At 43.6% G+C, this 24,550-nt stretch overlaps 1 protein-coding gene across 2 annotated transcripts in view; it reads right to left on the bottom strand.

Annotated features, from left to right (window-relative positions):
• Window positions 1–24,550, bottom strand: part of CNTN5 (contactin 5) — a 359,100-nt gene that overhangs the window by 42,192 nt on the left and 292,358 nt on the right. For both annotated transcript variants that reach the window (XM_077927013.1, XM_077927014.1), the window contains 3 exons: window positions 16,620–16,740; window positions 8,710–8,868; window positions 6,832–6,981 (listed from right to left, as the gene is read on the bottom strand). In XM_077927013.1, the coding sequence (XP_077783139.1) occupies window positions 6,832–6,981; window positions 8,710–8,868; window positions 16,620–16,740 (430 nt within the window). The remainder of the gene's footprint in view (window positions 1–6,831; window positions 6,982–8,709; window positions 8,869–16,619; window positions 16,741–24,550) is intronic.

Raw genomic sequence — 24,550 nt, 5'->3', positions numbered from 1 at the left:
CTGCCTCATCCTTGATTCAGCCGCATTGTGGTTCAGCTGGGACCTAGCCAGCTGATTGAAGCCCAGGGGATCTTACGCTAGTATAAGCTGTAATAAAGAGATGTTCGGGGGCAGGACCAGAGAGGAGGGACTTAGGCTGGATACGAAGCCTGTTCCATACTCCCCAAGGTTTTGGAAGGGAAAATTGGGGCACCCTGCACCATCCTGCCACCCCGTTGCGATGATATCACATTACATCACGGCCGCCATTGGGCACCCATAACCCTGGGGCCCAAGTCGGTGCCCTTGTAGTTTGGCAACACATGGAGGGCAAAAGATTCCCCACATCTGGTGTATTCAGAGACTCTCCAGGGCCTCAGAGAATGAGCGAGAGAGAGAGTTATTTCCATCACCGGAAACATGATCCTAGGGCATTCTGCATGCAAGGTTTTGTGCTGTATTGGTGAAAATGAGTTTTCTTTTTACCCAGAGATGGAAAGAAGATAATGCCAAGAGATGAGAAGAAGATAAAGTCCCGACCAGAGAAGAATGGCAGACTAAATTGATGGATTATGCTGAAATGGCAAAAATGACCGGAAGAATCAGAAATCAGGAAGACCACAATTTTAATAAGGAACGGGGGGAATTTATAATTTATTTTAAAAATCATTGTAAACAGTTAAAATCGTTAGTAGGAATGGAATAACACTTGTAGTTCAATGGTGAATTTTGGATATAATGGAGTTGTAAAAGATATGGATTATTATAAAAGTTGCAGGAGGAAATGACTAACAATAGGACCCACAAAGGGAAGGAGGGGAGGTCCAGGAAATTCCTTGGAATCTTGTTTTTATTATGTATGTTGGATATGTGACTGTAAAACTTAAAATTGAAAAACCAAATAAATAAATTTATAAAAAAGAAAAAAATGAAAATGAGTTTTCTTTTACAAAACATTTTAAGTGAACAGACAGTTTTAGGTTCTGTCTAGGCCTGAGCTCTGCCCCTTAATTTGCTCCATTCCACACAGCTTTACTGCCAGGCTCCACCACAGAATCTATTCTGGATTCCCCTCCTCAGGCCCTGCTCAAATATTCCAATTTTCTTTTTCAGTAGTTGGCAACTGTAACTATTGGCTATGGGAGATCAGTAGCTGTTATCAGACTGCTTCTAATAACTGAACTATTTCTTGTTTACAACTCATCGTGAAAAGCCCAGTGCAGAAAACTTAGTCTGGAGAATTAACATTCTCAGAATTATCTCTAGACACTAGTCCATCTAGACCCAGGATTCTTCAGCTCCTGATGAGATTATTCTGGGATCTCTACCCATCTATTATCTGTCTATCCTCCTTCCTTTGGGGAAGGGCCATAGCTCAGCAGCTGACCATTTGTTCTGCATGCAGAATGCCCAGCATCTACAGGTAGGGATGGCAATGTGCTCCACCTGAAATTCTGGAGAACCACAGCAGGTCAGTGTAGACAGTATGGGCAGAGGTGGCTGGCAGGTGTGGATGTGGTGGCAGATCCAAAATGATGCTCCTGCTGCCACTCTTGCACCATGCTGACCTCCCCGCTCCCTCACCCCTTTTCTTCCTAGCAAGCGGCAGTGACACGAAGGGTTGGGAAGCCAGGAGAGCAATGCAGCCCTACCCACGATATCCACCGCCGAGAATGGCTTCTTCACAGGTTTATAAGGGATCCTTCGCAAGATGTTCAGTGCTGACAGGCAAGATTCCCAAATGATGACTTTTGTGATGTTCCTCAGCAACAGGGATGTGGTTCTCTAGATGTTGTTGGACCTCAGTTCCCAACATTGCTAATCATGGGCCATACTGGGACTCATGAGAGGGCAACGGGCTCCCCACCCCTGCTCTGCAATGCACATCTCATGGGGAGCATTGTTGGCTGTGTTTTACAGGACATTTTGAGGCCTGGTCTGTAATGATCTCTAGCAGATAAGCAAGGACTCTTCTGATAGGCTCTTCAGCAGTTTTTATGAAGGTTTATTTACAAAAGACACACCCAGAGCCCAGCATTTCGCCTGTTCACAATTACATTTGTTGGTCAGTCTGAAGTTTCGCTCCTCCCACAACAGGAAGGATGCCAGACTCCTGCCTATCCCCTCCTGCTCTTTCGTTGCCCTTTGATTTTATCCAAATGCATGGATTTGGGTCTGAGAGGCTGGCCTCCCCCCTCATCCTCATTCTCACTCAACCCAGACTCAGACCTCTGCTTATTTGCTGATTGCATAGCAATGCTCTGGCTGTCTTCCAACTCTTCCTCTCCTTGAGAGCTAATAGAGTCCTCTTCAAAAAGGGGTGGTGGTGTCAAAGTGCCCTTTCTCGATTCTGACAGGCAGTTCTCATCAGCAGAATTGGTCCCTCATTAACTTAGTTCAATCTCTGAGTCTAACTCATCCCCTGTGCTCTGGGGGGCCACATTCCTGACCTGGTCTATAGGCAGAAGAATATGGAACTGGTAGCATGGACTGTACCACTTCAAACTGCAGGTGTGTTATGTACTGAGTTGAATAGGATCCAAAATGCAGCAGTCTGATTGGTCCTAGAACAATAGGATCCGAAATGCAGCAGTCTGATTGGTCCTAGAACAATAGGATTCAGAATGCAGCAGTCTGATTGGTCCTAGAACAATGCAGCAGTATGATTGGTCTGCAGGAGCCATCCAATCCAGCTCCAGATGGAAGTGAATCCACAACCTGATTGGTCTACAGGAGAATTCCAGAATTAGCCAATCACGTGCAGCCCAATGTGTAAATAATGTATACAAAGCAGATACTTTGGGGGAACTTCCATTCCTCCTCACCACTAAAGAGCATGAAATCCACTCTCGACTCTGAGTATATTTCAGGGTGTGAAATATTTTTGTTTGTAAACCTGTTAAATAAATAAAGGTGTGTATGCGTGTGCCATTTTTGAACACTCCCCCATGTAATAAATCCTTTGTACATACATAAGCAAGCGAACAAAGAAAAAAATATCTCACCAGGGAGCCTGGTTATAGCTTTGTTGTAGCCGAGCAAACAGGCGCCCTATGTGGCATAACATTTACTGGATTCATACTCCCTATGGAGCAACAAAGCATTATTCTAGATTAGCGATAGCCAATTTCTGTATTCCCAGCAGCAACTCTCTTCTCTAGATATCTGATACTGGAGTAGACTATTGAATATGTAGCTGATTCCTCTTTCGGTTCTTTTATAGTTGGATATTTTGAGGCCCGTGTGGGAAAAATCTATGGTTTAATGATTTCCTGTTTGATTGTTATAATCCTCTGGCTGCTGTTTTCTCAAGTATGTCATGTACTTTTATTAAATTATTAATTTTTTTAAAAGTATTGACCAGGCTGCTCTGAGGTGCACCGAGTGACAGGAGAGTGGCATATAAATGTGAGTAATGCTATCAATAATAATGATGGCTATTATTACTAGTCTGGGGACTGAATTTCCCAAACTGAGCCTCTCACGAATGGTCATCATAAAGTCGCTACCAGTAATTAATTTGCAGTTACGGAGTGAACAGCCATAGCTGAGCCTTCACAAACAAAAATCCAAACCAGAAGCACAGTGTGAAAGCACAGAATATCCCCATTTTACTTTGACTATGTGCTGAGGAGTGTATGTTTATTATGAAGACGGAAGGAAAATATAAGATGCCCTGACTGGTAAAACAACGGCTATCAGGTGGGTGCATGGGAGATACCGAGGCAAATCACAGCAAACCTGTGTCATGAAAATTTCATAAGTCAAGGTGGCGTGGAATTTATGTGCTTGCAGCCTAAAACACACCTGGCCCATTAAAACACAGAAGGCAGGATAGGCGTTCGAAACGTAGAAGGAACACGGACGCAGGGATGCAGCCTATCACCTGAGATAAGCTGCCCTCTCTGTGTAATGTCCATGTCTGCTTTGATTTGTGCCGCCTGGCTAATCAGAGGAGCAGCTAGACCGTTTCTGTTTGACCGAGTGAGCCCATATGTCGTGGGGGAAACCATCTAAGTCATAACGTGGGTGGTAAAAGCTTTTCCGAACATGCATTTCTGAGAAGGCGCTCATGTATTTTTTATCTCGTTTTTCCTTCTTTCCCATTAGACTGTAATGGAGCAAAACGTGCAAGGAGCGGCTGTAGTCGAAAAGGAAAGAAGAGGCAGAAGCTCTCTGTAACTGCCAGGTATCCCCAAAACCACACCAGCAGAACCCTTTCGGGTGCGAAAAACCAACCACATTTTTTTACAGCATTTGTGGACATGTTTGCTGGGGCAGTTGGGAGTTGTAGTTCAGTGACATCTGTGGGCTACTCCGACAGCTCTGGACTGGTCTTGAAGAGCCTTTACCCTGCTTGTGACATCTGCAAATAGCTTCGCAAAATATATGTGAGTCAGGTGACTGGCTTGCTTCAGAACTGGTGTAGCTCAGTGTTCTTTAACCTTCGCTCTCCTTGTTGCTGGACTTACAGCTTCCATCAATGACAGCCAGGTCAGGGATGCGGGAGCTATAGTCGAACAGCAAGGCTGAAGAATTCTGGGGAGGTTCAGGATATTTATAATTTCTTAACATATAAATCCTGCTCTCCATCCAGGGAGGGAGCAGGTTGGGGAAGTGCCATACCTCAGTTGCAAAGCATCTGGTTTGCATGCAAAGAGTTGTATCCTACTCAGAGTAGACCCATTGGAAGTTAGCAATGCTTATTAAATTCAGTGGATCTACTAGGAGTAGGACTAGCATTGAATGTGTTACCAGAATTTTTATAAAGGTTTTATAAAGGTTGTTTCCAGTTAAATGGGACACTGCACTCCCAGACCCTCCCCCAAACCGACACCATTCCATTTTGAAAATATCTCCATAAAACCGCCACAGTTTTTCTGCTTTGTATCTTGTTCAAGGTTACATAGTATTCACCTTGCCTCGTGCAGCAAAACCTTCAAATATTCATATAAAATCAGCTGTACGTCAGATCGACACCATTCCAACTTCATTTTACACAGGGAAAAGATGGCTATCAAAGGGGGAACTGGGAAATGGGTAGAGACAGCCATAATCTCTGAAACCTGGGATCACGTACTCAGCAGTCTCTTGCGCAAGAGATAAAAAGGTAAAGGTAAAGAGACCCCTGACCATTAGGTCCAGTCGTGGCCGACTCTGGGGTTGCAGCGCTCATCTCACTGCCGCTACACTAAGGGTGTTATGGGTATAAGGGAAAATTTATAAAAGCTGGAGCCATCCTTTGCTCGAGGCTTCTACCGTGTGGTAGGTGGAAGTCCTGTTGCAACAGTCTTTTAAATAAAGTTCAGCCCTACAGGCTGCTGTTTTGCTTCTGTATTCTTGGCTGGTGTCTTTGTTTGACAATCCAAGTAAGCCCAAGGATTTTCCTATGAGAAATATTACCTAAGAGGTCCCAACCAAAATCCCTGGGTGGGGGACGCTATCTTGAAATCCTGGATTGTTGCTGCAGGTCAGTGTAGGGAGTACAGTGGTACCTCGGGTTACATATGCTTCAGGTTACATACGCTTCAGGTTACAGACTCCGCTAACCCAGAAATAGTGCTTCATTAGTTAAGAACTTTGCTTCAGGATGAGAACAGAAATCGTGCTCCGGCAGCGCAGCAGCAGCGGGAGGCCCCATTAGCTAAAGTGGTGCTTCAGGTTAAGAACAGTTTCAGGTTAAGTACGGACCTCCAGAACGAATTAAGTACTTAACCCGAGGTACCACTGTATTGAGCTAGTGATCTGACTAGGCCTAATGCAGCTTGCTATACAGTGGTGCCTCGCAAGACGAAAAGAATCCGTTCCGCAATTCTCTTCGTCTAGCGGTTTTTTCGTCTTGCGAAGCAACCCTATTAGCAGCTTAGCGGATTAGCGCTATTAGCGGTTTAGCGGCTTAGTGGCTATTAAAGGCTTAGCGGCTTAGCTGCTAAAAGGCTATTAGCGGCTTAGCGGCTTAGAAAAAGGGGGGGGAGCGGGTTTTCCGTCTTGTGAGGCATTCGTCTTGTGGGGCACCACTGTAGTCCCTTCCAGATCTGCTTCATTTGAACAGTAGAATAGACTCATGGGAACTTCAGGACCATTCTCCAGGATAGAAACACATGAAGCAAAAATCAGTGCAGCTAAATGAAAAACAAAAGCCCCAACATAATCAAGAAGAGAAAATATAAAGCAAGTTTCGAAAAAATATAACCCAGAAAACAAGAATAGCATGACAGGGCAAGCAGCTTTTGCACAGGGAGCTCTCGGCCACACGAAAGTGGGTTTCTGGCAGTTTCTACATGGCAGGCACATCGTAAAAACCAGCCTTGAGTTACTAACGCCTTGTTAATACGTCACACCGATAAGCAGGCAAGCCAGAATGTGCTGCATTTCAATGTATCAGGTGCGTAATTGTCTAGGAACGAGAGCAAAGCTAATTGAATGAAACCAACTGTTAAAATCTAATATAAATTTATTAAAGCAACAACGTATTATTTGGAAGCCGCCAACGCATGAGCCAGTTTTTGAAGGAATACTCTGCAGGCTTACCTGCTAGTCCCACCTACGTTTTGGAGCCTCACAGTTCAGAAAACATTTCACACGTTACCTTTCTGGTTAAAATATCTGTGATCCACCTTTCAGGCCTCAAAGCAACTCCCGCTATTGATCTCGTTACTCATGGCATATTGATTTTAAAAAGCCACAGTCCCATAATGCAACATGGGTACTGCAGTAGATAAGGAACGTTAGGGATCTCGACAGAATCTGTAGTGTTATAAACAGTAAAAGTAGCAGAACAAACCCCACGTGTGAGCACAGCCTATGTATCACAGTCATTTCAAAGTTCTTGTTTCCCATCAAAGCTCTTACCTGCTTCCTTGGTTCGGATCACTCTAGAGGGCGCGCTTGGATCTCCAGTCCCAATTTTGTTGGTTGCGACAACTCTAAATTCATATTCCACCCACGGGTTCAGCTCGACAGCCATGGCAGACTCCATGTCACCGCTGATGTTTTCTGGAACTACAAAGAACAAGTAAGCAGAGTGACTCATTAAAGCAGCACAATCCATAAACAACTTCTCCCAGTGTTGCTAAACTGAAGTTGGGAGAACTGGCTGCTGTCAGTGGGGCAACTGGGGGATGCTTGAAGAATCCAACAGTTGCAAATTCCTAAGCAAGGTGCCCTGATTTTCACCTCTCAGACCAACCTGCAGCTCAAAAACTAATAGATTTCAAACTTTTTCAAATGTTGCATTGCAGCTCTTGTTAAAATGTGTCAAAAATACAGATTTAAGTACTATTTTCAGGGGTTTTTTTTAAAAAAAACATACATTTAAGAATGTCCTCTGAGATAAAATTAGTATTTAAATATTGACTTAAATGAAAGTTAGCCTTCTTTTGTGGGTTGTTTTTTTTTTTTTTTGTTTAATATTTTTTACCACCAACCAAAACACAAACAGTGAAACCCCCCAGGCGGCTGATACATTGGGTATACATAATCAATAATAGCATATTCAAATCAACCATATGTACAATTTTATATACGTTAACACTCCTCCATCCACAAGGTTTATTTAACTTTTAACATTTTAATTGCCCCAAATTGCTCAAACCTACCCAAATAATTCAATATTTTCTCAAACCAATCCTCCTCTTTCTCACTGACCTTAAACCCTTTCATTTTGTGGGGGGTTGACCAAATTTAGGAGGGGATTTAAGGGATAACCTCCGAGATGAAACAGAAGGAGAGGGGATGAATTGATTCTGTGGAGAATTAATTTGGAGGCAGGGAAGGAGGCCAACAATTGTATGTGTGTGTCTTCTTAACCTTTCCCTTCTAAAATCGCCCCCCCCCCTTTTCCTTTACAATTTTTAAAGCTGCTGGTTTTGTGATTCAGTTTGGTGGCACAGTGGGAGCAGTGAAGCTCTCAGTGCTGTCGCCATCATTCTTTCTTCCCAGAGGGTGATGACAAGAATCCCACTGGAGCTGATGCTATACAACTAAATTGCCAAAAAAAGGGGGGTGGGGGTGGACGTGTAACTGAAAGCAGGTGAGGCTGACACAAAAGTGAAGTGGGCTAATCCACCAGTCCCTAAACACGACTAACTTAAGTGCCATTGATATCAATGGGTCTGCTCTAAGTATGGTTAAGTTTGGATCAAAATCATCACATTTAGCCTGGAGAAGAGGAGACTGAGAGGTGATATGATTGCCACCTTTGAATATCTAAAGGGTTGTCACATGGAAGATGGAGCAAGCTTGCTTCCTTCTGCTCCAGAGGGTAGGACCCAAAACCCAATGGCTTCAAGTTACAAGATTCCGACTAAACCTCAGACAGAACTTTCTGAAAGTAAGACCTGTTTGACAGTGGAATGGATTCCCACAAGAGATGGTAGACTCTCTTTCACTGGAGGTTTTTAAGCAGAAGTTGAATGGTCATCTGTCATGGATGCTTTAATTGAGATTCTTCTATCACAGGGGTTGGACAAGATGAGCCTCAGCATCCTTTCCAGTTCCACAATTCTACAACTCTATGAAGACCCCTTTTTTCACTCACACAGGAAGGTCAGCCTTAGAAGAGTACACACACACACACACACACACACACACGGGCTTATCCCTTTAGTCGATGAAAATGTTTTTAACTGATTGAACTAAGCAAGTAATTGATAAAACGTTGTAGCTCAGTTTCAAGTTTCTTAATTTCTATGTCGTTAAAAACACACACTCACACACAAAAACTCTCACCTGTTTTCACTGTCTGCCAACCAAGTGAAAATGGACTCCGTGCTTGAAGATTGTAGGAGGTGATGGGACTGTGGTTGTCCGCCCCTGGTGTCCATGAAAGTGTTGCTGTGGTCTCCGTTATCTCCTCAACAATCACAATCCCTGGAGGCCCAGGTGGACCTGAAAGCAAGGAGATTGAATGTACTACTTTGAAATGCCTATCGCTAACCATGTAGGAGCACACCCACATTACACTTCGTTAATTAATCCAGATTACGAACATAAAAAAAGTCCTCCTGGATCGGGCGAGTGGCCCAACTAGTCCAACATCCTGTGCCCACAGTGATCAACCAGATGTTTGTGGGAAACTTTCAAAGAGGACTTGGGTGCCACAGCATTCTCCCCTCTTGTGGTTTTCAGCGAACACCATTGTATCTCGAGACAGACGAATGCCAACAACAACGACTGCCCCCAACAGTGGATATGGAATACAGCCATTGTTGTTGTTGTTTAGTTGTTTAGTCATGTCCGACTCTTTGTGACCCCATGGACCAGAGCACGCCAGGCACTCCTGTCTTCCAGTGCCTCCCGCAATTTGGTCAAACTCATGCTGGTAGCTTCAAAAACACTGTCCAACCATCTCGTCCTCTGTCGTCCCCTTCTCCTTGTGCCCTCAATCTTTAGCTAGTAGCTGTTAACTTCCTTGAATGTGTCTAATTCTCTGTCAAAGCCATCCAAGATTCTGGCCATCACTATTGTTAAGTTATGCCAGTTTTTGGGAATCAGAAATGTGGAGACAGAGCTGTCCCGTCCATGAGGCAGACTGAGACAGTCACCTTGGGTGGTGGGATCCCAGAGGTGGTACCCTGAGGAGAAGCAGTGCTGGCTTCTGGCAACATCTCGCCAAGTGCTCCACAACATATTGCAGAGCTCTTATGGGCTCTTGTGAGATCTCACCAGAAGGCACCATTGCTGCCACTTCTCCTCACTTTTCTGGTACAACTACAAGTGCTCTCCCTCCTCACTGCTGGAGAAGTGAAGAGAAGCAGCTGCAGCAGTGGTTTCCGGGATCTGGTGAGATCTCACAATCGAAAACTCAGGGCACTATTGTTGTCCTTATTTTAATGGTGCTTGCTAATTATTATTTTTTGCAGTTTTAGCTGCAATCAACTTGTCTTGATCCGCAAGCAGAAAGTCACATAAGTGGCTGAATGCATTGGCACAGTTCATTATGATTAACCCTTTATACGACTCTTTATACAAGTCTCTGTTAAGAAAACAGGAAAACAGCAGTACGTGATCCACCGTATCACAAAAGTTGAAGAAGCAACTCCCAAAGCAGGGGGGAGCATTCTGATCTGTTGGGAAAGTTTGAATTAGGCTGCTTCATTCATTCATTCATTCATTCATTCATTCATTCCATAAAATTTATAATCTGCTTGATTGTAAAAAACCTCAAAGTGGTTTTAGAAAAAGATAACGCAATAAAAGGGAGAAAAATCCACAGCCGTACTTTAAACATAACAAAAGTTAAAATACTAAAACAGATTAAAATCTCCCTGACTTTCTAAGCATCTGGGAAGGCTTGTCTAAACAAGAATGTTTTTAGCAGGCACAAAAAAATTAAAATAAAAAATGGTTCACTTAAAAGTGTGGATGAAATGAAGTCTTCAAGTATGGCTGCCTGCAGCCAGTGTAGCTGAGCTAGAATAGGGAGCATGGGCTTCCTGAAGTCTGTCCTTATCAAAAGTCTCAGCCTTCTACACTAGCTGAAGTTTCCAAACCGTCTTGAAAAGTAACCCCAGGTGAAGCATGTCGCTATAATCAATAGGAGAGTTTACCAAAGCATGACTGACTGAGGCTAAAGCCTTGACTGGAAGGAACAGTTACAACTGCTACCACCTGGGACACCAGCAGCGACACACGATAAAAAATATATGATGTTTGCAGTTTTGAGCAATGTGCATGAAGGGAAGGAACTCCAGGCCACCTCATAAATTAGGTTGCTTTTTTTTAAGTTAAAGCACCAACTCCTCAGACAAGAAAGTCTCTTTGTTATGTGCCAGTAGGTTATCTCCAGAAGCGGCTGGTGGCTTTTATTTTTGCATCTCTGCATACACTGTAATCTTGGTCATAATAGACAGCGCCGGACAGTTATGCAAGGTACAATTTTAGCCCCATAGAGAGACGAAAAGATTACACCTGTCAGGCTCTTGACAGTGAATTTGCTGGAACAATATTGAAATCTCCATGCGTTAGCGAGGGGAGGCGGAGAGAGCCGCAGCTTCCTTTAGAGTTCGCGCATTTAAGCAGAACAATCTGAAAGAGGTCGTGACTGGTTGTTATGGGAGCTCTGGGTGAGAGGGACAGGGACTGCGGTGACACAAACGATAATATAGTCAGCCACATGGAGTGCAGAGGATCACCTGGCAATGCCAATTTTGAGCTTGCATCTAATGCTCCATGAGCGGTGTTTGCAAAGCAAATAAAGGGAGCTTCCATTTTAGACAGGGCTCAAGCGATAAGGTACCTTTTAAGCAAACCTGATAAGCAAATGTGCCATCGCACAGTTCAGCCCTGAAAGAAAAGTGTGCTGAACAAGAACGAGAAACTGAAAGAGTCTGCCCAGAGCCATACGTGGATATTTGGGGATGGGGAACAAAATATTGGGGGGGCCCTGCCCCCCACCTGCACTTTTTCCAAACTCCCTGCCCTTCTGCAGAGTGCCTCTTCACCTGTCATTTACAACTGGGCACAGGCCTCTCCTTCCGCCTTGCCCTCTTGCCAGTGTGGTGTAGTGGTTAAGAGCGGTGGACTCGTAATTTGGTGAACCGGGTTCGCGTCCCCGCTCCTCCACATGCAGCTGCTGGGTGACCTTGGGCCAGTCACACTTCTCTGAAGTCTCTCAACCTCACTCACCTCACAGAGTGTTTGTTGTGGGGTAGGAAGGGAAAGGAGATTCTTAGCCGCTTTGAGACCCCTTAAGGGGAGTGAAAGGCAGGATATCAAGTCCAAACTCCTCCTCCTCCTCCTCCTCTTCTTTTCGCCCACTGTGCAAAAAGCTTCTACCTCCTTCCTCCCCACCCCTTGCTCACTCTCCTGCTCGCCCCTCCTACCATTTTCTTGTTTTCATTTCACTTTTAATTTGTATGCCACCTTTCTCAATTAATTTGTATGCCACCTTTCTCAATTAATTTGTATGCCACCTTTCTCAATTAATTTGTATGCCACCTTTCTCAATTAATTTGTATGCCACCTTTCTCAATTAATTTGTATGCCACCTTTCTCAATTACAAGGCGGTTTGCAGCAACAAGATATACAACAGAGAACACACACCTTACAACAATCTTATCCGATACAAAACGTCAGAATAAAACATAACTTTAAAATGGAATGATTTCTAAAGTCATATTCAATAATCTATTAGAATATCATAGTACACAATCAAGCTGTCTCTCCTACTGGCCGGCCCGCCTGCTTCTTCCCAGCTGCTCCGGATCAGACAGGCTTGGAAATGTCACCGAAAGCTGGGAGGCAAGCAGGGGGAAGAGGGCAGTGCCCAGCTGGAGGGGAGGTGGCTGCCCAAGGGAGGGAGGGAGAAAGGTGCCAACTTGCAAAAATATTGGGGGAAGCGACTTCCAAAGTGGAAAGCAAGAGGAGGATTGTTGCCCCCCCCAATTGATCTCTGGTGTCTCCAAATAGGAGCCCTGGAAGGCTGCTGTCAGGGATGGATCTAGATTAAGATTGAAATGTAATTGGATTAAATAAGATTTCAGAAGCAAAATTAAATTAATTTATCTTACCTTGAAATCTAGCACACGGGAGGCCATCTAAAAAGCATAATTGGCTTATCAGCTGGTTTATTTTTGAACTGTAATTGTAATTTGGTAATGTTGGAATCCCCTTCATGGATCACTGGCTTGCCATGGCGAAGGGGCTTGAATAACTCAGAGAAGCTATGAGCTATGCCATGCAGGGCCACCCAAGATGGACAGGTCATAGTGGAGAGTTTTGACCAATGTGATCCACCTGGAGCAGGAACTGGCAAGCCACTCCAGAATCCCTGCCAAGAAAACTCCATGGACAATGTTTGACCAAACTGCAGGAGGCATTGGAAGACAGGAGTGCCTGGCGTGCTCTGGTCCATGAGGTCACAAAGAGTCGGACACGACTAAACGACTAAACAACAACAACAATGTTAGAAGTGGCTTAAATTGTATAGATGGTGTGTCCAGAATAAGGCAGCTTCATATATCCCACCTATATATTCCATTGGAATTGAAATGAGAAACACTGATAAGCATTGCCAGTTATATTCTTTTAAAAAAACAGCCAAGTTGTGTATGTTTGTGTGTGTGTTTTTACATCTCACTCTACATTCATGCCAACTGAAATACACAGGAAGCAGCTGAGAGGCTCAAATAAATAAAGCTGGCAGGCGTGAGTGCCATTAGGAATGGAAAATTTGCTTCGGGATCAGAACCAAGAATTGGACTAATCCATCGGTGACAGGGAGCGACACTCGATTGCCTCCTTGCGCTTGAGGCAAGCATCTTCTCTCACTGCCATAAACATCTCAAGTCTATGTGAATTGCGTGGTGTGCTTGGAGTCATTATTTTTGCACCCCTGTTCCTGAAGAAGAAGGAAAAAAATCCCCCACAAAAATCAATTTGAACTAGGATTCAAAGAAGGGTGAACATAAGATGCGGCGATGCCGAAACAGAAAACGAGTTTGGGAAACGCAGCTCAGTCTTTCACATGCTGTGAAGCTGTTTTGTTTGCTTGCTACGAAATGGTCTAACAGAAAAGCAGGCCGACTGAAAGGTTGCTGTATGATAGAGCTTTGGCTGCCAGTGTTCATTTTTCTTTATTTTTCATTGTTAAGATTTTATTAAAATTTGGCGAATCAGGATTAAAATGGATTTTTTTTTACATAAATACAAAAAAAGAGAGGAAATAATTCCTCATATGTCACATAAGGTCAAGCAGAATAAGATTTTTAAGGCTACCCTTAAAAAATGGTCTAAAAACTGCCAGTGTTTCAGAATATAGTAGACCATTTCTTATTAAGAAGAACACAGCAGTGTAAAAACAAATTGAAATTGACAGGTTTACCCTCCCTAGTGATATTGCTTGCTTGTTATTTTGAGGGCATATATATAGGGGGATATATATATATATATATATATATATATAGTCTGCCTGTGCACAAGGTTCCTAGTGGTCTCCAATCCGCTGCTGCTGCCAAAATCTTCACTCCCTTAACTTCATTTATGCTACAACACCTGATGTTCCCCAGGGTATCCATAGAGCTGATTGCACAGTTGAGGTAGTGCAGATTTAATAGATTTGATTTTTACAAAATTGGTGCTTTACTTTTTTTTATGTTCAAGCAGATCTGAGGGCTTTTAAGGCCATGCGGTAGGAGTGCAAATATAAAATAAAGAAACCTTGGTAAGGCGAAGAAACTGCTATTCCTTAACAAACCCAGTTTGATAGGTGATGCTGTCTGTGGCAGGCTTTGACAGAGGCAATTTAACACTTGTGAAGCTGATATCATAATAGTTCCTTTGCTTTCCACCTCCAGAAAAGCAGGACATAATAAGCCCAGGATATACGAAATGGATTTATGTAGCACAGTCTGTCATAATTTTGACTTCAAATAGAGCGTTAATAGAGCATATGAATGTAACAGTTCTAATACTCCCAATATTTCCTACATTCAAAGATACTCAAAGATAAACAAATAGCAAGCTCACTTCTGTTACGAAAGGTTAGAGAGAGAAAACAACACAAGGCTTTCATAGTTTTGGAAGTGTGATGATAGATAGAGTTGCCAGACTTTGGAGACCATTCACTGGGTGCCAAGTTTAAACCTCAGGGCCATCAGATGATGACTTTTGAATCTTAGGATCTCAGAGTAAAGGGCAGGTAAATTATCATCATCATCATCAACAACAACAACATCTTGGGTCTCAGAGTTTTGCAGAGGTATTCCTTTGAAACATTATACAGGGTGGCTCAAAAAGTAGATACACTGCTTTAGAATCCACTTCCTTTGTTCTTGACTCAAGTTCGCTGTCATCATTCGCAACATCAGTAAAGAAAAAACAATCCTTTTATCTGACTCCACTATTCTTTCCAATGCCAGTCTGAAATTTAACAGCCACTTTGTCATGTGTCAGTTATGTCTACCCATATAATCTGTTCTGATGAATTCCATTGATTTCAACTGTATATCTACTTCTGTATACGCTGTATATATATTCTGAAAACAAAAATATTGCAGAAGATCCGAAACATTTTTTCAGTGGAAATTTAGAGATTAAAAAAAGAACCCCCTCTAATGTGACCCCTGCAATATCTCTTCCCACCTTAATTTCACAATTTCCCCCCCTTGGCCTTCACATTTTCAGTTTCATCTTTCTACTGCTAATCCCTGATATTTTCCCCTGCCAGTGTGTCAAAAATATTTCAAGCATGGTGATGTCGCATGTCCGGAGCCAAAACACTATGGTCCATTGCTCCATGAGTCTTTGACAAGCTGGAGACCTGGAAACCCTATGTGACCCAGAATTCTAAAGTATTCAAAGAGTGGGAGTAGAGCTGATATTTCATTAATTGGTGGCGGAAAAGCGTCAGGATGTTGGATCAAAAAACCTTGCAAGCTTTATCCAAGCGCATTAAGGTCAAAATCCAGAAATGATAGGTAGAGAAACATACCCTGTCCCCAATTCATCACTATGAATGAGGTGGCGCTGTTCCTCTGCCAGACCATTCCTGGCTCAGCTAACCTCCATTGGCAGGTCATAAAAAACCCTGCAGCCAACTGTCTCATCTCTCAGCCTAACCTACCTCACAGGGTCGTTGTGAGGATGAAATGGGGAGGACAAGAACCGTGTACACCATCTTGAGCATGGGTAGGCAAACTAAGGCCCGCGGGCTGGATCAGGCCCAATTGTCTTCTGGATCCGACCCATGGACGGTCCGGGAATCGCCATGTGAATCGCCAGCACGCACGTTCTTTCCCTCTCCTTCCCTCTCCTTCGCACGGCGGCGCCTCCTCCCTCCCTCCTCTAGGCTTCTCCCTGCCCTGCCTAGAGGAGGAAGGGGGCTGGGCTTTGTTGGTGCCAGTAGCAGCTGCGCTCGAGCGGCCGCCATTTTAAGCAGCCCCTCTTGGGAGCCCTTTCGTGCGCCGCTCATGGTCCTGCTGCTGCTTCCACTGCCGCCGCCAGCCCCTGCCGCTTGCAAGACACACGTAAGCAGCCACTGGGGCTTGTGGTGCTCTTCCATCATTCCCCCCAAATATATTCTGGCCCCCCACAAGGTCTGAGGGACAGTGGACTGGCCCCCTGCTGAAAAAGCTTGCTGACCCCTGATCTTGATAGGGGTACATAAATGTAATAAATCTAATGTTTCCAGTGTGGTTTGGCATGGTGTCCACTTACCCTGTTAGTCTGGTAAGATTCCTGGAAACTAGAGGGAAGGTTGTTGAAAGTGGCCAATGGACTTTCTTCCTTTTGAGTCTTTAATGTGCATGTTTATAGCTAGAACCTACTTTTTGTAACCAAAAATCATTCCGAAGGATGAGCAACGTTTTTCAGAAGCCCTCTCCAAAAGAAAAGGTGAGATTATCAATATAACTGATCTCTACGTCTACCGGACATTTGAGTCTCCCGTGTGATCACCGAGACTTTTAAAGTTATCACCTCTGTCAGTTTTTATATTTTGTTCGTCACCAGCCTTTACAAACTCTGACCACGTGCTCCTTGTTTGCAGAGACAAAAATTGTGAAAGGGAAAATGCCACGTAAATGATACATACAAGAGAGAAGGAACAAACCAAGCACAAGGCAAGAATGCCTTGAAATGCCTTTGCAGGATCATTTATGTTTATCGTGTCCTCAAATGCTGCTATTAGCATACTCACCCCTCACAAGAAGTTCTGCCTCATCTGATATACTGTCTGCTGTGGTCTGTACCCTGCAGCCATATCTCCCAGCATGCATCAGAAGAATGTTCCTGATCATTAAATCTGCAGAGGACGCTTGCTGGAAAGAAAGGAGAAAGCAATACAATAGCACCAGCTTAAAAAACATCACAAATCTTTCTTTGTAAGACAGGGAAACAGGTTTGACTGGGAGCTTTGGAAGTCCTTATTCCAATCTCCAACTCAACACATTAATGGTAGTAACCCTGCCCTCCAACACACATGTCACAGACACCCAGTGGTTAAGAGTGTTGGAGCAGGACCTAGAAGACTAGGGTTCAAACCTCCACTCAGACATGAACTTATTGGGTCACCCTGGACACATCACAAAACACATCACAAAATTCAGAGAAGTGCGAATTCCAAAGGGAGGCTTTGCTTCAGTTCTCATATTGTTTCGGAAAATTCAGACTAGGCAGATTTGCCTTCAGCTGTGAACTGAATTGAGTTCCTCCTCCATCTATACATGAGCCTGGGGGCTCAGAGAGTTGGAACGAGATAACAGGGAGGGAACTGACTGCTATATTTAGACTGGAGCACTATTCACCCATCAGTCCGTGATTATGATTATTTATTATTATGTATATTCGAGTGGCGTTATGAGAAAAGCCAGTTTTAATGCTGTGAACTGAGAATGCAGTAGCATTTTTCTGTACTTGTAAGCCAAGTTGCTGAGTTCGACATCTTTCGATGCCCCATAAAAGAGTGCTGTTTAAAGCCAAGACAGGATAACTATGTCATTATCTGCTTCTTTAAAAAATTACAGAGTGGCAGATGATAAGCTTCTTAAATTGCAACCGGAGCTCTTAGAAACGCTGTGCTGTATTGACTCACAATAACACACTGTCCCTTTCAGCATTTAATAGGGAAAATTATGAGCTTGATGCTGGGGACTTTCTTACTGAATTACATCTTAATGTACACCGTACTTACACTTTATCATTATCATCCATTGCAAAGAGGTTTTTGTGTGTGTTTTAAATGTACTTTATCTCTCTCTCTTTATTAGTTTGCAACTCTCTGATTCACTGTCTGGAATCCCTAGAAACCTGGTTACGGAAAATGATTTAAAAACAGCATAATGACCTGAAACTTCTCTTCGCCAGCTAAACATGCCAGCTCTTTCAACCGTTCTTCATAGGACTTGGTGTCTAGGTTGTTCACCACCCTGCTAAACCTTTTCTGGACATTCTGCAGTTTGAGCATACACTTTTTAAAATGTTGCTGATAGTGTCATGAATCATATTACACTAGAGTTGCGGGATCTTCAAACCCATAGAATATTTAGAATAATAATAATAATAATAATAATAATAATAATAATAATAATAATAAATTTTATTTATATCCCGCCCTCGCCAGCCGAAGCCGGGCTCAGGGTGGCTAACAACAATAAAACAGTACAAAAGTACAGCACAAACAACACTCTAAAATCATTCATTATAAAATTAATTAATTCAAGCCACTGGCAACCATTGGGCCAGAGCTCCGCGAAGATTGCCGAGGGAGGGAGTCAGGCTGTGCCCTGGCCAAAGGCCTGGTGGAACAGCTCTGTCTTGCAGGCCCTGCGGAAAGATGTCAAGTCCCGCAGGGCCCTAGTCTCTAGGTTTGCCTGTTTTTGGAGGGTCCTTGATAAAATGCACCCTTCATTTAAACCGAATTCTATCACTTCCTCCTATCTCACATTGGCTGATGGAGCCAGCATACAGCTTCCGGGTCATGTGGCCAGCATGACTAAGCTGCTTCTGGTGAACCAGAGCAGTGCACGGAAACGCCGTTTACCTTCCTGCCAGAGCGGTACCTATTTATCTACTTGCACTTTGACATGCTTTCGAACTGCTAGGTTGGCAGGAGCAGGGACTGAGCAATGGGAGCTCACTCTGTCGTGGGCCTCAAACTGCAGACCTTCTGATCGGCAAGTCCTAGGCTCTGTGGTTTAACCCACAGTGCCACCCGCGTTCCGTATACAACACACATAAAATGCTTTTTCTTTACCAATCTGGCTGAGTCCCTGGTCACTGTGATCACATGAACTGATGCTGGATCCAACCCTGATCATTCAGTTCCCATGTCATGGTTTGCCCACTTTTGTTTGAACAGATTGTTTTATAATGGTCTGGGGTGATTAGTTCCTCAATGGGAGGGGATGGCTGGTTAGATTTTTCTAAATCGACAACCTATATGCAGGAAGTTGTTCAAGACTGGTAACATCTATGTGCCAGAAGGAGAAGCAGTTTGCCACAGGGGGCTAAACAGAGGAGTTGGCATTTTAACTGGGATGGATCAAACCTAGGGGATCTATTGCTTTTTTATGAATCTGTTGCAAGATTAGTAGTTGCGCTGCCTATTTTAGGAGGTTGCTTGCTTCTAAAGTGCTCTGCTTGTATATTTGCAAACAAGCAGATAATGAAAAGACGCTATATATCTTCAGTATTCTTTCTCATACCCAACACACCATTTAACGATAAATACCCCATCCGTGGAAGCTCTTACTAGCTGGAAAAATAGGATGATGCAATCACTTTTTCATACCAGCGTTTTGAATTCAATTGTGCCTTTTAGATCTAGTATTTACAGACAATTGGCAAATTCAAACTCTGGATAAGTGTTGAAACATACAAACACTCTCTCACGCACAGGTGATACTCCACTAATAACATAACTCTTCCTTGGGTATATCAAGCCTGACAGAACTGTTGGCACTTGTCTAAGGCAATTGCGCACGAGAAAAATACAGAACAGGAATTCCCATGCTTCCATTGCAGACTTTCAGAATTTCTCAACCCAGTTAGTTCATTGCAACTCTGAAGATGTGATGAATCACTATATTTCACTTTAGCAAGGTGCCAGCTTGGGGATGCAAAGTTTGCAACTTGTCTAGCACGACATCGCTGATTAGCCATGAAATATAGGGTATTCGAGAAGATTAATGTTTTCGATATAAAACCACAGATAGTTAAAGGGTAAGACCAAAACCGGTCCACATTTCGCTTTCCCTCTGAGAATAATTTACATTTAATGCGTGCCTTGTTGTTAAAGCAAATAAAAGTATCATATATATACAGTGACTGTCTGCTTTTATTGCCTCGGTGCCTTTAAAAAAATGTAGCTGGCACTCTGAGAGGAGGTTCACAGTGAACGAATCCTAATGTTCTCCTCTGGAAGGCAAATAGGTATTCAGCCTACATACCTAAATGGGAGACTGATGGAAAGGGGGTGAATAATAGTTTTTCAGGTGGGGAAAGATAAGAGCAATATAACAGAACCCTTTGCACTTATTCCAACAAGATGCATCTGGAAGGATGGTTCTTAGGCAGAGAACATAGCCACAGGTGCCAACCATTCACCACTAGGGTCTGATTCCTGGCCCTACAACTTTGCTGGTGGGTCCGCTCTGCTTGGCAGGTTGCAAACTGTATGATCCACTCCGTGGAACGAAAATTATGCATGCTGTTGTTTGCTTGAAATGTTTAGAAATCAGAAGACAAACAAGGGGTTCAGCTGGAGTGTCCACTGAATGTGTATGTTTCTGACCAATCCTCCTTCTGAGCAGCAAGGCCATAAGTCATAAACTTTGCATGCACTCCAAGTTCAACCCAGGAATTCAGTTTATTTTATTTATTAAACTTATCTTCCAACCTTCCTTCCAAAGGAGCCCAGGGCTGGGAGAGACTTCCACCTGAAGCCCTGGATATTCAGTGAAGATATTACCAAGCTAGATGTTCTGACTTGGAAGAATGCAGCTCCCGGCATTCTGAAATATCTCAGCAAAACAAAACAAAAGCACCTCAGCCCTTGATTCTGCTCTTATTCACAGATCTTGAAAGAGAAGCCAACAGTAAAGAAGAGGAAGTACAACTGTTCTTCCATGTCCCAAAGACACCCATCCAGGAGTGTTCATGGCTCTGGCTTCGCCATGCATTGATGACATGCTCTATACTCAGTAATCATATGATTTAGCATGTTGTTCAAGCTGCCTTCTTTCTCTGTATACCTGAAGGAGCATCTCCACCCCCCATTGTTCAGCCCGAACACTGAGATCCAGCTCCGAGGGTCTTCTGGCAGTTCCCTCCCTGTGAGAAGTGAAGCTACAGGGAACCAGGAAGAGGGCCTTCTCAGTAGTGACACCCGCCCTGTGGAACGCCCTCCCATCAGATGCTAGGGAGAATAAGAACTATCTGACTTTTAGAAGACTTCTGAAGGCAGCCCTGTTTAGGGAAGTTTTAATGTTTGATGCTTTACTGGGACTGATGTTTAATTTTTTTTGTAAACCACCTAGAGTGGCTAGAGCAACCCAGTAAGATGAGTGGCATATAAATACATTATTGTTATTGTTTTAACCAGCTACAGCCTGGTATATACAGGAGACCCAATGGGGCTATATTTTAAGAGTTGTTGTTTTACTCGTTAGGGCAGCCAACATGGCGCCATGCAGATGTTTTGGACTACAAGTCCCTTAATTTCTGGCCGTTGGCTTTGCTAGCTGGACCAATGCTGAATTGGGGCTCTTTCTACTTTACCATAGTGGCCAGGAAACCCCATCTCTGGACTATTTTGGTCATTTTGGAGGTCAAAACCACATGGAACCAGCCTGATCCCTCCCACCCTTTCCTTTTCCTTCTGTGATGGAACCCCTATTTGGGGACTTCCCTGGCTTTTCTGGCCCACGTAGGACCAGTCTGGATAGTTGGACTTGATGAAGATTTGAAGTTTTCTCCCCCCAAACAGTTTTTGATCTGGGCTTCCACTGAAATGAGGCTGCATTTTAATGTTGTATTTTAATCTTGTTTTTAAGTTGTATTTTAATCAATTGTTTTTATACCTGATGTTAGCCACCCTGAGCCCGGTCTTGACCGGGGAGGGTGGGGTATAAATAAAATAAATAAATAAATAAATAAATAAATGGACAGGATTTGGGCTGGGTGGGAATCAGGTTGGAAGTCCACATGCAGGGGCAAATGAATGGAGAAGCCTTTACAGATGGATTGTGTCCATGCTCATTGGTGGGGAAGTTGTGGACCTCTTATTGCCGCTGGCCTGCAACTCCCATCAACCCTAGCCAGCACAGCTAAGCAACTGCCATAGCATGGTCATCAGGGAAACCATAAGTGACGATGGAAGGTGGTATAACCTAGTCATCTAGTCCAAACTCCTGCAATGCAGGAATCTGAACACGCAGTCCCCCATTCAATTTGAAACTACACCAGACCCTGCTTAGCTTTGGCAAATGTGCTAGCAGTTTTATTGCTGTACCACTAGGAGGTCATATTATAAGTTGTCTTGAAAATAATGGTCCTTTTTCACTTTCCATATCACTGGCAAAGCCGTCAGGCACCATCAGGAATCAGGATGACTCACAGCATTTATTTAGCAGGAATTCTCCAATTAAAGCATTGTGGTTTGAAAAGGAAGGTTTTAGAGAACATTGCCACATCCCATGAAAACTACTTAATTAGCGCAGCATTTTCTGACAAGTGATTTTATGCATATGGACCTTGTTGCTACTGAACTTCATTTAGTCTTCCTGACATTTTAAAGTTGAATAGTTTCCACTTTTTTTAAAAAAAGTAACTGGAAAGTTAAAACTAGTAAAAAAGAAGAAGCAAAAGTGGTAGGGTACTGGTTTTCACACACGTTCGGGGCATCCTTTACGCACCAGTGTTTGTCAGCCGAAGTGTCCTTGCACATCTGTCATGGACACTTGCCTGTTGCAAAGGACTCTGGGAGATTTCTGGGATGGAATCCCCCGTTACTTGAGTGTACTGGACTTTCCTCCCCCTGCAGTCTCCTTGAAGTTCACAGCCCGCCTTGCCTAACCTACTTTGCCATGTGACACCATTGTCACGCAGAGAGGGCTTGCCCTGATGCCGGGGAATGCGGAGTTAGCTGAGGGTGTTTTTGAAATGTTCTGTTTCACACTTTCATTCTTGTTGTGAGTACAGTGGTACCTCAGGTTACATACGCTTCAGGTTACAGACTCCGCTAACCCAGAAATAGTGCTTCAGGTTAAGAACTTTGCTTCAGGATGAGAACAGAAATCGTGCTCCGGCAGTGCAGCAGCAGCAGGAGGCCCCATTGGCTAAAGTGGTGCTTCAGGTTAAGAACAGTTTCAGGTTGAGTACGGACCTCTGGAATGAATTAAGTACTTAACCCGAGGTACCAATGTATGTTTTGTAGCAAGTGATATTAAACGATGTTTTTATTTTTTGTTTGGGATTTGTAAGAGATGTGCCAACTTTTATGTTTGAATAATCTTGTTTTTTAATAAATTCTGGAAAAAGGACTTTTTCCTGTTTCTGTCTTTTGTGCCTTTCTGCTGGGGAAGCTAAACCAGCACCTGACCACTTAGTCGCCTACCAGAGCCTGTTGGATTTCTCTCTGTGCCACGGTAAAGTGACACAGGGTGGGGCAGCCCGGAAATGCTGAAGGGTAATCTCCTTCCTTAGGTTACTTTTTGGAGCTGTTCTGAGATAGGGAAGTGGTGGCAGCATACTACTGCTTCTGTTTTTGTGTGTTCTGAAAAAGCTTCTGCACACCCCTCTCTCTCTCAGCCAGGTCTTGCCAGACTTGGAGGGCAGGTTGGAGGGGGTGGGGGAGTGCGCACGAATGCTTTGTTGTTGTTTAGTCGTTTAGTCATGTCCGACTCTTCGTGACCCTATGGACCAGAGCACGCCAGGCCCTCCTGTCTTCCACTGCCTCCCGCAGTTTGGTCAAACTCACGCTGGTAGCTTCCAGAACACTGTCTAACCATCTCGTCCTCTGTCGTCCCCTTCTCCTTGTGCCCTCCATCTTTCCCAACATCAGGGTCTTTTCCAGGGAGTCTTCTCTTCTCATGAGGTGGCCAAAGTATTGGAGCCTCAGCTTCACGATCTGTCCTTCCAGTGAGCACTCAGGTCTGATTTCCTTAAGAATGGATGCGTTTGATCTTCTTGCAGTCCATGGGACTCTCAAGAGTCTCCTCCAGCACCATAATTCAAAAGCATCAATTCTTCGGCGATCAGCCTTGTTTGTGGTCCAGCTCTCACTTCCATACATCACTACTGGGAAAACCATAGCTTTAACTTTAATGGTTATTACTTGTTACCCGAGAAGCTGCTAGGGAGGGGCATCCAATGCTCTGGAGAAGATTTTGAAAGGCCCACAGAAGACTCCAGTGAGGAGGAGAGGAAGGTGAAGTCCCATTGCACAAGCCGAAGTCTGTTCCACTTGCACACAGAACACAGCATTGCAAATAACCCTGAGAGGGTGCCCTGAAGCATGGCCAACCTTCTTATTGAAGCTCCTCATTCCAATGACAAAATATAGCAATGGGCTGGATGCCTCTTTTGAAATGGGTTCCAATCTAGGATCGCTAGTTGTTACATTGGACCAATTGTAGGTGAGTAGAAATGGGCTGAAACTTAGAAAAAGGATTCCTCCCCCAAATATATAATCCATATTGTAATTTTTTTCCACAACAAGGAACACATTTAACAGAAAACCGATCTTCATTACAAACAACACAATTGCACACTGTGCCAGAAATTCCCTTGTTCGGGAGTCCTTTCAAAGATCTAAAAGTGGTACTATCAAGATAACAGGTCCTTCCAGAATGATGCCCAGTTTGCTGGAGGTTTGCTGACTTCATTTACATAAGCAAAAAAAGGACATTTACTAAGGCTGTCCATTGATTAAATAATGTCCAGTTTACAACCAGCTTTATTAATCACTCTGATTAATTTGATGAATTTAAATTATTTTAATGGCTAAAAAAATGCACAGTATTTAGCTTGCATATTAAACACTGGATAACATAACCTTTGCAATGGCGTAGAAAATTACAAAATAAATGAAACTGAATGTACTCCATCAATTGTATTTTGTCTGTAATA

This window comes from Podarcis muralis, chromosome 4 (genome assembly GCF_964188315.1).
Source record: "Podarcis muralis chromosome 4, rPodMur119.hap1.1, whole genome shotgun sequence".
NCBI lineage: Eukaryota > Metazoa > Chordata > Lepidosauria > Squamata > Lacertidae > Podarcis > Podarcis muralis.
This window is presented reverse-complemented; position numbering and strand designations above follow the sequence as displayed.